We start from the raw sequence: 15587 nt of genomic DNA, 5'->3' as shown, positions 1-15587 counted from the left end.
AAAACGCTTTGGTACAACCAGTTCCACGGCTCAGTCCGGTCAAAAATTACTTCCTGAATGACATCGCTAAATCTCTCTCTCTCTCTCTCTCTCTCTCTCTCTCTCTCTCTCTCTGTTTATTATTTATTATTTATTTTTGCTTAAAATGACATCTCTTAATCTTGAAAGCAAGTTAAATGTCTACTCTCAATGTGCATAATGAATACATTATTTAGATTATTCCCATCTAATCATTTTGTTAATTCTCTTGATCAAGTGTAAGCAGTGGAAGTTTTTCTTTTCTGTTACTATATATATACCAAATGGGAACCGGTCAAATTTTGCTTTGTTGCTTGGATGAGCTTACACAAGCCTTTCATTCCATTTTCTTGTTTTTATTCTCGTTTTCAGTAGCAAAATATCCTTTTTATGTACTTTATTAGAACTTGTTATCTTCCAGCTCTAAGCAAACTTTCTCCCTTCTGATATTGGTAGTATTTCTGGTGATTAAGAGGAGAAATTAGAGACTTAGCATTAATATCCCTAAATCATCCCCGATTGAAAACCCCGACCCCACACCTTTACTAGGCCGCAACGACCTGTGCTAACTGGAGAAACAGCGATGAAGTTTGTCGTCGTAAAGAAAACACAAGAGGCAGAGGTTGCATCATGATCGTGAATAGAATCACGCAATCGCCTTAGCCTAGAAAACTCAAGAACTCATCATGAACGGAAGACATAGAACTACCATTGTTGCTGTCGTTAAGAAAAATGTTCTTTACTTCAGTTAGTCTCAAAGCTGCTATTTGTCACCATTATTTTCACAAAGTGGTTTAAAAGAAAGAAAAAAGAAAAGAAAGCTTTTTCCATGAGTAGTTAACACGAGTCCTTTTGGAAGATTACATCTTATTAATCTACTTCCAGTTGCTGTACCAAATTCCTCAGTCATTAGGAGTCATTCCATAAGGAAGTTCCCAATCAAAGCAATGGACTAAAACAAGACCAACAGTCGTCATTCCTAGATAAATCCCAGACTTTCTTAGATTAAATTATTGCAAAATGAAACTTTCCTAATCGTAAAATTGCTAATTTTTAAGAGTACAATTTGACTTTTCTTCCATAATAATTGTCTTCTAGCTAAAAATATGATTCCCAACTGCCACATGATTTCTTTTCTAATATGGGCTGCATTAGGAAGAAATAAACTCTCATCCTTTCTCTCTCTACCACAATATACTGAACCAGATTTTCTGTCTAATTTTTTGTGTCTTAATTATTCTCTAACCAATTAAATCATAACACATCATCTTATGATAAGCATAAAAAGTTAGTTAAAAAGCAATTCAAATTTTTTATACGACTTAGCATGATATGATTGATTAGACATCAATTGATATATTAAAATTAGACAAAAGATCTTAGTCCACAATAGACCAAGCACACCACCACTTGTCCACACCCTAAATATATATGCTACCTTTTTGTTTTGGCTCATATTTTAATTCGCCTATTGTGCTTATTTCAGTTGTGTTGAAGATGTTATTTAATCTAATGAGTTGATCAAATCATTTATGAGGAGTCTATAGACCTCAATCATAGAACATAAAAAACACTCGCCATCCCATTATGATCATTAATTAAATCAATTTACAATTCCATACATTATTATTAACTAAATTGTTCACAACATGTATTATGAAAGTAATGTAAGTAGAATAAATTATGCAAGTCTACATATAAAAATTCCAACAATTGGGGGAAAATGTAAAAGGATTTAGCAAGTGGACTCATCAAGTCGATAAGTTGGCACAGCAAGTAGGTTTTTGGCTCGTGGCATTGCCAAGCTTCCAGATTCCTTAGTCATGTCCAAGTCATTAGGGGTCATTCCATAAGGAAGTTTGCAATCAAAGGAATGCACTAACTGCGCCAAAACAATCCGTGGTCATCCCTAGATGAATCCCAGCACACCCTCTACGTCCAGCCCCAAAAGGAAGAAACCTAAAGTCATTTCGAATATCCATTATTCCGGTCTCAAATTCAAACCTTTCCGGGATAAATTCTTCGACATTCTCCGACCACACGTCGGGATCTCTTCAGGTCGCCCACACATTGATGATAACTTGAGCATGTTTAGGTGTGGAGTAGCCATTGATGGTTAAGTTCTCACAAACATCTTTATCCGAGGGCGCTTGTCGGTTAATAAATGGACTAACCGGATGTAGCCTTAAGCTCTCTTTTATCACCATGTCCAAGTAAGAAAGCTTGGACAGGTCTTTTTCCTCCACTAATCGTTCCGATCCAATGGCTTCATGGCTATGGATGCCGCAGCAGCTCGGACCAAGGACGTGTGCGTGCACATGACCATCATGGTCTTGAGGACTTGTAATGGGTCGGTTCAATTGTGAAAGCAAGATGTCCACAAAGTCCTTGTGTTGGTGCTCATTATTATGATCTTGTTCCTTGCTTGAAGCCTCTTGTTGGCGCTCGCTAATTTTTATTTCCATGACTTTGTCAAAAGCTTCTACTTGCTTTTTTCAACTTCCGTTTCAATCCCTTGAAAAAAAAAAATAGTGGACACATAAATAATCAGATAAATAATATGTGTGTGTGTGTATGCATATATAATTAACAGCATAAGATTAATTTGCATGCGAACCAAGTGCTCAAGCTAAACCAACTGTTTCACGTCAAACTAATTAAAAATTATTTATTGAACCAAACTGTATGTTCCTGCCTGTTTAATACTTAGAGGAGGGAGCATATTAATATTTAGAAAAATAAACTTTTTGGTTTTAAGAAACCAGTAGGACTATCGTTGATGCACGTTGCTTTTCCTCTACGAATTATATATATACACACACACACATAACGCATTTATAGACAAGATTTTAATGGTTATGATTTTATTAGTGGTTATCATCAAATATAAAAATTTGATAACATTATGTGATAAGAATTTAATTTCATTAATTGTCATAATTTTTTTAGTTAATTATTTAATTTATTACAACCATCAAATCAATATTTTATGACAATTAATTTGTTTAGTAAACTATCTAATTTATTACAACCGTCGAATCAATATCGTACGGTCAAAATAACTATTAAGATCATACTAAGTGCGAAAGATGTGAGATTCTATGTTGGAATTAAATAAAATTGCAAATCTTTAAAGTGATTGTATATCTTCAAAATTTAATATTGGATTTATTTTAAAGAAAAGGCAAAGGTTGGAGTCCTTTAGGGCGCAAAGAATCCATTTTAATAAAGATCACAAGTCAAGAAAGAAAGACTAATTTAACGAAGTATATTTGAAAAGTATAACATATTAGGGGGAAAGCAACACAAAATAAAAATGAGAAGAAGCAAAATGAAAGTGTCAAAAAATAACGTAGTTCATTTTTATAGGAAGATATGATTCGCATGTTTTTTGGGCTCCCAAAAAAAAAAAAAAAAAAAGTTCTCTTTTATGGAATGTAAAAGATAACATTGAATGGTGGGATTCATTCCCAAAATTATGGGATACCATTATAAGGATAGTAACAGGATGGGAGGCGGAATGATTTCTTACCCATTTCGCCACACTCTCCCTCCTTAAAATTATTCTCATTTCTGTCCCTATTCTCGCTTAAAAAGAGACGGGATTGAGGTTTGAAATTCTTATTGAGAAAGCCTTCTCCACCCCCGTCTAATTCCCTATCTAATATAATAATATATTTTAAAATTATAACAGTTTAAAACAAAAATAAAATAAGAGAAAATAGAGCAAATAATATATTTTATACTTATGTTTGAAGTAAATAGAATATCTTTTAAGGTAAAGTTTTTAATTGGAATCGAATTAAAATTATTCATGTATATATTTTTCAAAAATATATATATTTTTTTCTTAAAATATGTATATAGGTATTTAGATAAATTATAAATGTCTCCTTACATTATACATATATTTTTTAAAAATATACATATTTTTAAAGGAATTATATATGTGCCGTTCTAATTTAGTACTGATATCGAATTAGAGATAATTCTTATCTTTTAAATGTTAATAAATTATAGTATATCTTAATTATTTATTTTAAATTAAGTGGACGTTTGGTTTATGGGTTTAGAACCATGATTCATAATCATTCTCGTTTTATGTGTTTTTTTATGAGAAAAAAATATTATAAAAAATCATGAATCATGATTCAGAATCAAGAACGAATATAAGAAACAAACATCTCATAAATTCGTCATTTTTAAGGTATTGTTCATTTCACCGATTCGAGTTTTTAATTTTAGGTTGCTACATTAAAAAGTTCTCAGAAAATGTCACATCTAATTTTTTTTGTTATACTGAAAAACTCTCAGAAAATGTCACATTTCAACTTGAATTGAAAATTCGAATCCGCGAAGTAAACGAGGCTTAAAATTTACCGTCGCAGAGTTCTCTTCTTCCTCTCATTTCTCTTTAGGACAGACGCCTCCTTTCACTCTCTGTCTCTCTTCTCCGACGATCACTTTGCCGCCTCTCTCCTCTTCTTCTCCGATGATCACTTCGCCGTCTCTCTTCTCTACTTCTCCGATAATCGCTTCGCCGCTTCTTTCCTCTTCTTCTTATCCGACGATCGCGATTGCGAACACTCCTCTTCTTCTCCGACGATCACGGTCGGGGACTAAATGCCGAGAGTCATCGTCGCAAACCAGATCCCAGAGCTGCAAACGGGAGCCACGACCAGTGACGAAGCTGTGAGCTGCTGCCGATGCGACGCCGTCTACTAGACGCCTTGCGAATAGATTTGACCAGATCACGACGGCGACGTGACGGGACATGGCAGCCTCTTTGGATCAAAGCCAGAACTGCGCGCGAACCATATCCAAGGCGAACGACATTCGAACCAGAACTGCGACATCTGTATCGGAGCCGAAGAAGATCAACGGCGCGAAGCCACCGTGGCGAAGGTCGCGAGATCTCTGGCCGCCCCTCTACGTTTGTGAACTTTTTTGCACAGGTTTATAGATTTTGGGCGGTAATGGATGGAGATCGTCTCTATTTTGTTTGATAATGTAGTTTAATTTTATGTTCCGTTTGTTTTGAGAGTTCTCGTTTGATTTATGATTATAATTCTTAGTTTGCTATAGTATTTTTCTTTTGTAAAAAATTTAAATTTTAAAAATAAAAATCATGAATTATAGTTCTGAAGTTATGAACCAAACGTCACCTTAATTTAAAGGTTTGATTTAGTGGTGTCAAATGGGCCGGGCCATCCATGGATGGCCCTGCCCAGCCGGAACAGTGCCGGATTCCACACGGCCCGGTACGATACTGTTACGGGCCGTGCCGGCCTGGCATGTTTGATGGGCTAGGGCTAGGCCTCGGCTTCTCAACCCGCAGCATAAGCCTGGCCCTAGCCCGTGAAGGCCCGCGGCCCGGCCCAAGGCCAGTTCGGCCCAAGCCCAAATTCTACCATTGTTCAGCCTGGCCCAAGCCCACGAAAATACCCCCCACCCGTGATGATTGTGACCGTTGGGCCCTTTGCGAGCCCAACGGTCGGCCCGTGATGGGCCTCCCGTTAGGCCCGTCACGGGCCGACTGAAAACCCCCTAAAAAATCTCCTATAAATATCCCTTAATTCCACCCTAAATCCCACATAATAATTCACTCTCAACTTCTCATCTCACTCTCATTCTATCTCCCATCTTGTCTCTTTGATTTTGATTCTAAGCTTTTTTTTTCGCGATCACTCATTTTCTTACTCTTTCATTTACAAAGTTTAAGCTTAATCAATTTTCAGAAAATGACCGCATCAAACTTCCCTGATTTTACTGCTCTTCCTGAGCTTGGTGATGAGCCATTTTTTGAGGATGAAATGATGCCTCCCAACTAGGGCTGGCAATACGGGTTACAACACGACAACATAACACGAACACGACTCGATTTTTTACGGGTTAGTGTCAAAAATATCAACCCCGGGTTAATTTAGTGTTAACCCGAAATTGACCCGTCTGAAAAAGGGTCGGGTTAGTGTTAACCCGTATGACACTAAATTAACCCGTTTAGTTAATTTATTAATTTTATACTATTTTTTTAATTTTGGACCTTTTAGTAATTTAGTCTCATAAGAGAAAAAACCATAATCCTCCCTCACACCCACACACGCACACACACACTTTTCTTCCTTCTCCTCACCCTCATTTGCAGCAGCCTCACCCCCTTTCATTTCTTCTTTCTCATTTCTCACAATCACGTACACCATTCCTCTTCTCTTCTCTAGTAGCCGCCTCCTCTCTTCTTGCTATTCTCTCTCACCTCACGGTTCAGCCGCCCCTTCTCTTTTCTCTCTCTTCTCGCTCATCTCTCTCACCTCACTGTTCAGCCGCCCCCTCACGGCTCTCTCAACCGCCCCTTGGTCGATTATCTTCGCCTTCTCAACGGCTCGACGGTTGGACTTCTCGAAGGTAAACATCTCATCCCCATTCTCTGTTATTGCACGAAATTTGCTGGTAGATTTGAAATTTCTTAGGCTGGTAAGCAACTTCTTCTTCTTTCTTAGGCTGGTTGATTATTTGCTGGTACGAAGAAGAATCAGTTGGTAGATTTAATTTTGCTAGTAGATTATTTGCTAAAGTGGCTCCGCTCATTAAATCTTCTGTCTAAATGCTATGATTTGTCATTATAAGCTAGTTACACAATGATATAGATAACTATCTTATAATGACAGTGACAGCAGCAAAGAGATGTTGCTTTTATTGTCCTTTTTTTTAACAGATTTATTATCAATCAAAGAATATTTCATTCTAATTTTAAATGGATTTGTTTTTTTTTAGATGGAGAAAGTAAATTTAGAGGTTGTAAGTGAAGATGTTGAAGGTGAAGGTAATAGTGAAATGTGAGTGGACCTTGAAGATGACGTGTTTGAAGTTGAGGTTGAACAGAGTTTCTCTGCTAATACGAGCTCTACGAAACCGCTGAAAAAAACTTTGAAGTCAAAAGTGTGGAAGTTTTTCGACATACTTCCTTTGGGGGCAGATGGAAAGGTTCGAAGTGCTTGTAAGAAATACGGCCAGCAATATCTTGCTTCAAGCAAATATGGAACAGGTAATATGAGTCGCCATATTAAAACTTGTAAGAAAAGAGATACTCGTGACATCGGTCAAATGCTTATCTCTCGTGATAGTGGAACTTTATCTCTTGATACTTGCAAGTTTGACTCTGAAAAATGGCGTGAGTTGGTTGCATCTTGTATTATTATGCATGATTTGCCATTCCAGTTTGTTGAGTACAAGGGGTTAAGAGCAATGCTACAGTATTTATATCCTGATGTAGAATTAATCTCTAGAAACACTGCTAAAGCTATTTGTCTTAAGATGTATGAGAAGGAGAAAGCAAAGATTAAGAATATGGTGATTGCATGCCCTGGTAGAATTTCGTTGACATCTGATTTGTGGAGTTCTTTGACTAGTGATGGATATTTGTGTCTTACTGCTCACTTTGTTGACAAGAATTGGAAATTGCAAAAGAGAATATTAAACTTTTGTAATATGCCACCTCCACACACTGGGATTGCACTATCTGAAAAGATTTATTCTTTGTTACACGATGATTGGGGTATTGAGGGAAAGATTTTTACTATCACTTTGGATAATGCTACTTCAAATGATGTTTCTGTGGTTTCCTTGCAAACACAATTGAATTTGGATGGTTTGTTGCCTTCAAATGGGGAATTTTTTCATTTGAGATGTTGTGCTCATATTTTGAATCTAATTGTACAAGATGGTTTGAAAAGGATTGATTACTCAGTTGAAAACATTCGTGACACTGTCAAATATGTAAAAGCATCACAAATGAGGAAGCAAAAGTTTATAGAGTGTGTGAAGTTGGTGCGGTTGAATGTGAATAAAGGATTGTGTCAAGATGTGGTGACTAGGTGGAATTCCACTTATCTTATGCTTGATAGAGCTCTCTTTTTCAGGCGGGCTTTTCAACATTTGGAGTTAAGTGATTCCAATTACAAGCATCACCTTTCTAGTGATGAATAGGAAAGAGTTGAGAAAACTCACAAGTATTTGAAAGTGTTTTATGATGCAACACTTGTATTTTCTGGCACTAAATACACCACTTCCAACTTATATTTTCCAAAAATTATGAACTGCTATGTGACATTGAAAGGAGCCTTGGAAAGTGAAGATGGTTATTTGAAGGATATGGCATGGCAAATGTGGGGAAAGTTTCAGAAGTATTGGTCAGATTTCAGCCCTATTTTATCCATAGCATTGGTATTTGATCCTCGGTATAAGATGCAAATTGTTGAGTTTTTCTACAAGAAGGCTTATGGAGAAAACTCAATTGAGTTGGCATCAATGCGGAACAAGTTGGAGCGCCTTTTTGAAGAGTATAAAGCTAAGTGTGACCAAGGCACAGGTGCAGGTGTATCACCTTCTGTTTTAAAGAAAGAAAGTAAGAATAATGCAGTACCAACTATGGCTGTTGACATCGAAGATGAATTACTCAAGGTAATGTTTATTTCATATATTCCCTAATCTTATTCACTTTGAAATATTGCATATATGTACTTATATTGTCTAAGCATTTTTTTTAATCTTATGTAGGAATTTGATGATCTTGTTGATGATGACTTCTCTGATGTTCCCCAAAAATCTCAATTAGAGCTTTACTTGGATGAGCCTAGGGTAAATAGGAATGCACCTTTAGATATTCTTGCATTTTGGAAGTCAAATCAATTCCGCTATCCTATTCTTGCCATGATGGCTCGTGACATCTTAAGCATCCCGGTATCAACAGTTGCATCAGAGGTAGCATTTAGTAATGGTGATCGTGTGTTGGATCAATTTCGAAGCTCACTTAAGAGTGAAACTGTTGAAGCACTTCTCTGTACTAAAGACTGGTTATTTGGAAATGAAGGTAAAGTATTTTACACTTATCTTTTGAATCAGTTTAGTAAATTTTATTATAGCTATTTCTAAAATTATTATTTTTAAATCTTGTTGGATGTTAACTTAGGTGATCATGATAAGGCATTACTTGAGGATTTGAATGAGATGACAAAGGATGTAGTTTCTCTTAGCTTGAATGGTAATGCTCAAGCTTCAAACTCGGTTGCTCTTAACTCTTGAACACTTGGAAGATAATTCTAGCTTTATTATTTAGTTGGAGTTGGTTATCCGATTGAACTTTGTTATTTTATTGGACTTTGGTATGTAGTTAGACGTTATTTTGAAGACATATCTGATTCATGTTGTTTTTAATGTAATTTTAGTGTTTTTAATGTAATTTGAGTGCTTCAAATTGTTTAAAAAAGTGACATATCTATTACGGGTTCGGGTCGATTTCGGGTCAGGAATGCGGGTGAATTTCGAGTCCTAATTCACGGGTTATTGCGGGTCGTGTTAGTGTCAATCCGTGTCTGGACGGGTCGTGTTAGTGTTAGTGTTTTCTCAACCCGTCATGTCACGGGTCGTGTTAGTGTTGGGAGTTTTTCAAAAAAAAATTTCTTCAACCCGACACTAACACGACTCGTCGACACGATTTGCCAACCCTACTCCCAACCCACCCCCACTGAACTAGAAATTGCTCTGGTTGGTAATGCTTTAATGCACAACAAGGAAGTTGGAGAACGCATCAGGAGAAAAAGACCGCGAACTTCTCCTGCATGGTAGCATTTCATAGAGGAGTCCTGATCAAATCCAAAAACAGGTGAAATAAAAATTCGTGCGGTATGTAAGTATTATAAAAAACACTTTTCTAATAAAAATGGTGGGGGTACTGGTCATCTGGATAGACATTGAAAAGTATGTCTACCATTGCACCAAGGTGGGAGTGTGGACTCCCGCCAACAAACACTATCACTCACATCATAAAGGTTACAAAATTTTACATACGATGCACAACGTGCTCGTGAGGCACTAGTGAAATTTCTAGCTAGTGCCGAATTGCCTCTTTCTTTTGTAGATGATGCGTTGTTTGAAGAATTCATATAGACAGCGTTCTGCCCACAATTTAAACGGGTAAGTAGAAACACAACTCATTCTGATTGCATGAAAGTGTTTTATGCAATGAGACAATCTCTTGTTGATAATTTTATGACTTTTAATGCTACTGTATCTTGTGCTTCTGATCTAAGGGAGGGGTGCAATAAAACTGGATATTTATGTGTCACAGCGCATTATGTTGATGATGAATGGGTTTTACAAAAAAGAATAATAGGTTTTCGTTTATGTCCATATCCTCATAATGCTTCAGCTATTTTTAGTACTATAATGGGAAATTTTAGATTTTATGGGATAGAAGATAAAGTTTTAACTATTACTTTTGTTAACGTGTCAGCTAACACAACTACAACTAACATGTTTAAACGTAGTTTGAAACCAGCGTTTGGGAGAGAAATTTTTCATTAACGGTGTATGTGTCACATAATCAAATTAGTAGTTCAGGCAGGAATTGAACATATTTCAGCTAATCTAACAAATATTAGAGAATCTTTATCCTTCATATTTAGTTCTGGAGCTCGGCACCAAGTATTCAAACAATATTAGAGGACTAATCAGATGCGCCTAAGAAAGTTCCCAACTGACGTGAGACATAGGTGGAATTCCTCCTATTTAATGTTGAAGGCCGCACTCCTGAATTCACAGCTCATCACAACGTATGTAAACAGTAAGAATGATCAACTTTTAATTTTCGATACAGATTGACAGATTGGTGAGTATTTTTTTAAATTTCTAGAAGTTTTTTACAATGCTACTGAATTACTTTCCAGAGTTTATTATCCTACTACACATTTAGCTTTACATCAACTATTTAATATTTCAGAAACATTTTCTTATTATAGGGATACAATACTTTTTGGAGACATAGTTAAGCTAATAGAAACTAAATTTAAAAGTTATTGGTCAGGTTGTCCTATGTTATATACATTAGCAACCATTTTAGATCCTAGGTGCGGAGTAGATGTGATTGAATCTTTGATGACTGCTACAGCAGAAAATTTAGGTATTGATATGCAACTAACTATTACTGACGCTGGGAAAATGTAAGAAAAGGTATTTGGTTTGTATGAAGCAAAATACATCACAGGTCAAAAAGAACGAGGAACTTCGACGTCAACTACCAGTTCGGGGCCTAAAGGATCATCGTGTAGTTTCTTGAAGAAGAAAGAGAAAACGACAGGATTGTCATCAACACAAGCGTCTACCGAACTAGTAAAATATTTTGAAGCAAATTTTGTAATCGATGACGACAAACTAGACATCTTACAGTGGTGGAAGAGCAAGACCGATCGTTTTCCAACACTACCCGTAATAGCTCGTGACATTCTGACAACTCCAGTGTCAACGGTAGCCTCAGAGCAAGCATTTAGTGCAAGGAACCGAATTCTTGACGAGAAGAGAAGCAGAATGCATCTAGATATCTTGGAGGGGCTAATGTGCGTTAAAGACTGGGAAGATGCCAGAAGACGAAAACAACAATACACAGATGATTCAATGCAAGACTATTTTTCTAACTTAGAAATAACAGAATCTTCTGGAAGCACTTAGGTTTTATAATTTACTATTCCTAGAATACTGCACTCTTTTTTCCTTCCTTAAGGTTTTGTCCTGATCTCCCCACGAGTTTTACTTGGCAATATTTTTAACGAGGCAGTCATTTATGTGTACTTATTCGTATTATATCAATTCAATAAAATCACATCTTTTTGGGACATATGATATATTTTCTTTTTTTCAATTAAATTTTTAAAAAAAAATTACAAGGGCCAGGGCTGGCCCGTGAAGGGCCTGGGCTGGCCCGTGAAGGGCTTGGGCTGGCCCGTGAAGGGCCTGGACCCTAGCCCTTATGGACTAGGGCCGCGAGCCTGAAATTTTCTCCTCAGACCTGGCCCTGCACTGTGCATGGCTGTGCCAGGCACGGCCCAGACCCGCCATGAGCCTGGATCAGACGTGTCGTGCCAGTCCAACACGGCACATTTGACATCTCTAGGTTTGATTGTTTATTTTTCCTTTAGAAATAATGTTTAGTTTGTAATTTGTTGAATGGCCGCTGATTTGATTTAAGGATGTTTTATTACGCTGGTTTGTAGTTTGTGTAAATATAGTATTCAAACTTGTGAAATGATGTTCACTCGCTTTTTTGTATTGTTTTCAATTTTTAAGTAAAATGTGTATCAAATAATTTTTTATCAACAGATGGTAAATATAGCATTTGTTTCGATTTGGTTATCGGTGAGATTTTTCGATAGACTTTTGTGATTTTATTTTTTTATTTAAGATTTTGAATATGGTAAATATTATATTTACCAGTAAATATCTCACTGAATTTAATTTTCAATTTAATAAATATTGTATTTACTAGTAAATACTTTACTAAATAAGTTTAAATTTGGTAAAGATGGTGTTTGTCAGTCGCCAGAGTCGGTAGTTAACTTTTCAAATAAATATGGACATATGGAATTTACCAGTACATATAGAATTTACCAATAAATATATTATTCACCAGTTGTCAGATTTTCAAATAAATACGTATTTACCTGTTGATACGATAATTATGATATTTATTAGTAAATATAGTATTTACTGATAAATACGGTAATTACAGTGTTAAACGGTCACAGAAGTTTGTGGTTAGATTTTCAGGTAAATATGATATTTACTAGTAAATACGGTATTTATTGATAAATACAGTATTTACTTGTAAATACAATGTTAAACGGTTGCCAGAGTTAGTGGCCCGCTTTTCGGTTGAGAATGATATTTACTAGTAAATACGATATTTAATGGTAAATCTGGTATTTATCGATAAATATAGTGATAAATGGTCGCCGAAAAATGATCATCGGTCGCCGGAACTGATTGCTGGAGTTGATCGCCAGAGCTGGCCGCGAGTCCCGGCCATGGTGGACTTTACTATAATCTACCTATTTTATAAAAATATGTTATAATTTACTATTTTTTTTAAAAAAAAATAAATGTTTAGAAGGGGTAGTGCGGTGAAAAAGGAAATTTAAAGGTATTTTGAGTTTTTAATAATATTTAAAACTTAAAATATCAAATTATACTATAATTTACGATTGTTAAAAAATATGCTATAGTTTACTAATTACTTTACTAATTATATTATTTCTCATTCTCTCAATTAAATAAACATGCCAATCTCTATAATAAGCCCAAATCTTAATAATAACAAACCAAATCTTTTATGTTTTAAAAAAAAATTGATGTTATATATCATATAAATATCGAGTGAAGTGGGGTGGCGAAGGCAGTGAGTGTTTTCCCCGTCTCCATCTTGTTACGACTCGGGGAAATATAATTTTGTCCTTTTTATCTCTCTAGTTTTCTTTAATTTTTTTTCAAATTTTTTTTTTGTTGAAACTTTAAGCATGAAGCGTTTTTTCTTATATAGTACATTATTTAGAAAAATAAAAGATATTTACTATAAAACATTCCTAAATAGCAACGTCAAAAAAAAAAATGTAAATTTACTATTAAAAATTTTCTACAATAAATGTCCTTTATTTTTCTAAAGATATGTAATAATAAATTTTTTTTATGCATGAGAAAAGGTTGATCACATGAGCAGCAGTTCTCATGGCTTCGGTCCAAAACCTACCTGGTACATTCTTTGCGTGTAGCATGCTTCGATATATTTCTGTAAGGTGTCGGTTCTTTCTCTCCGCTACACATTCTGTTGTGGTGTGTTAGCGCAGGTAAAGTGATGGCGTATTCCACAATCTTGCAGATACTTAGCGAATTCTTTTGAGTTATATTCTCCTCCATTATTTGAGCGCAAGCAACGAATCTTCTTTCCCACTTCTCCTTCATCTATAGCTTTGAATACTTGAAACTTAAAAAAAAAAAAAGTGTCAGATCTTTCTTTCATGAAGAAAACCCACACATATCTGGAGAAGTCATCAATAAACGTCACCATATACCGCATCCCGCTAACTGCTAGTTGCTTTACTGGCCCAAACACATCAGAGTGCACTAATTCTTACAGTACTTTTTCTCTATACTTCGACTCCTTGTACGGTAACTAATGACCTTTACCGTACTGACTTCATGCACAAACGGTATCGGTTCTGACTTCAAGCTGTGGAAGACCCCTGGGCATTGACTTTTGCATCATTATCTTTAGCTTGTGATAGCCAACATGTCCTAATCTTGCATGCCACAAATCCGCCGTTTCGTTTTTCCGGGTCTAGTCTCCATAAGCAGATTCTGCCAACATCACATAAACAAATTCTAGTCTTCGTCCTTCCATCGTCGACTTTTTTGAGATCTTGAGGTTTCGATACACATTCACATCTCGCGGTCTGAACAAGGCATAATGGCCCGACAATGTTAACTGTGCTACTGACAGCAGATTCTTCTTCACACCCGATACATGATAGACATCATGCAGCGACACTTTATTAGAATTATAACGGGGCATGATAGTTATTTTACCGATATGGACGATTTGCAGCCTTGAATTGTTGGCCGTTACTATTACGCGACTTCCCTTATACTCGGTCATATCCTACAGCTTTTCTTGATCACCGGTAATGTGATTCGAACATCTCGAGTCAATGATCCAGTCATTAGCATAGTCTATCCGCTCCATTGTCGTTCCTGTGAGAGCTAACTCCTCTTCTTCTATAGCAAAAGATGCTTCAGCGTCCAAATCATCCTCACTTTCCTTTTTGGAGGTTGTTGTATTGCTTTCAGCAGACTCTTTCTTGGACTAGCAATCTTTAGCCATGTGGTGCCTCGTACCGCAATTGTAGTAATTGCCTTCAAACTTCTTTCTCCGTTGAGAACTCTTGTTGTCTTTCTTCTGAGCTCCCCTTGACTGTGAGCTTCCTTGATGACCTTTTCCCTTGTCACCATTCTTAGATCCACCTTTGGCATGCTGCTTGAAGTTGTATTTACTTTTGTTGGTGTAGAGCGTATCCTCCTCACCCTTCTGCGAGACTCCTCCCATTTGCTTAGCCATAGCTTCTTGACCAGCTAGCAAATTTTCGTACTCGACAAGTGATGGTTGAGTAGGCCATCTTTGTACCGTAGCAACAAAACCTCTAAATTCAGGCCTCAAACCATAGATAATAATTCTCTTCATCCTGCCTTCTCTAGTAGCGGCCATAGGATCTAACTCGGAAATCTCACGGCATATCGACTTTACTTTGTGAAAATACTGGGCAATCGTCATATCGCATTGTGCGATTGATAACAGCTCGTTCTCGAGAAGTTGTAGTCTTGTATCGTTCTTCTTTGAAAAGAGTGCAACGAACGTGTCTCACGCTTCTTTTGGTGTTTTGGCATCCCCAATGTGCTCCAGCATGTCTTCTTCAACTGTGGTCTTCAAGGCAAACATTGTTTTACCTGCTTTAATCTTCTATTTGCGCAAGATGCCATTGGTATCTTCCTCTGCCGGTTGCGTAGTTTCACTACCCCCGACGACCTCCTAAAGGTCCTGTCCATGTAAGTAGGACATCATGCATGTCGCCCACGTGTTGTAATTTTGGTTGTTGAGTTTCTTGATTCCTCTGACAACTTGGAGATCACATATTGTGTTGGCAGTACCTCAGTAATACCAAACAAACTTGTCCTTGACAACAAATTTGTAGTCA

At 36.5% G+C, this 15587-nt stretch overlaps 2 protein-coding genes across 2 annotated transcripts in view; both read left to right on the top strand.

Moving 5' to 3' along the window:
- The window catches only part of LOC112094359 (calcium sensing receptor, chloroplastic), a 4821-nt gene extending 3308 nt beyond the window's left edge, over window positions 1-1513 (top strand). Inside the window, exon 7 of the mRNA XM_024175006.1 lies at window positions 1505-1513. Coding sequence (XP_024030774.1) covers window positions 1505-1513 — 9 coding nt within the window. The remainder of the gene's footprint in view (window positions 1-1504) is intronic.
- Window positions 1514-4792: 3279 nt separating this feature from the next.
- LOC21405059 (zinc finger BED domain-containing protein RICESLEEPER 2) lies at window positions 4793-8001 on the top strand. The gene is made up of 3 exons (XM_010112439.2): window positions 4793-4951; window positions 6790-6838; window positions 6992-8001. The coding sequence occupies exons 1-3, from the start codon at window positions 4793-4795 to the stop codon at window positions 7999-8001; spliced, it is 1218 nt and encodes a 405-aa protein (XP_010110741.2).
- The last annotated feature ends 7586 nt before the right edge of the window (window positions 8002-15587 follow it).

This window comes from Morus notabilis, unplaced genomic scaffold, assembly GCF_000414095.1.
Source record: "Morus notabilis unplaced genomic scaffold, ASM41409v2 Scaffold16, whole genome shotgun sequence".
Taxonomy (NCBI): domain Eukaryota; kingdom Viridiplantae; phylum Streptophyta; class Magnoliopsida; order Rosales; family Moraceae; genus Morus; species Morus notabilis.
Note: the sequence above shows the minus strand (reverse complement) of the source record. Positions and strands in the feature narration are given on the sequence as shown.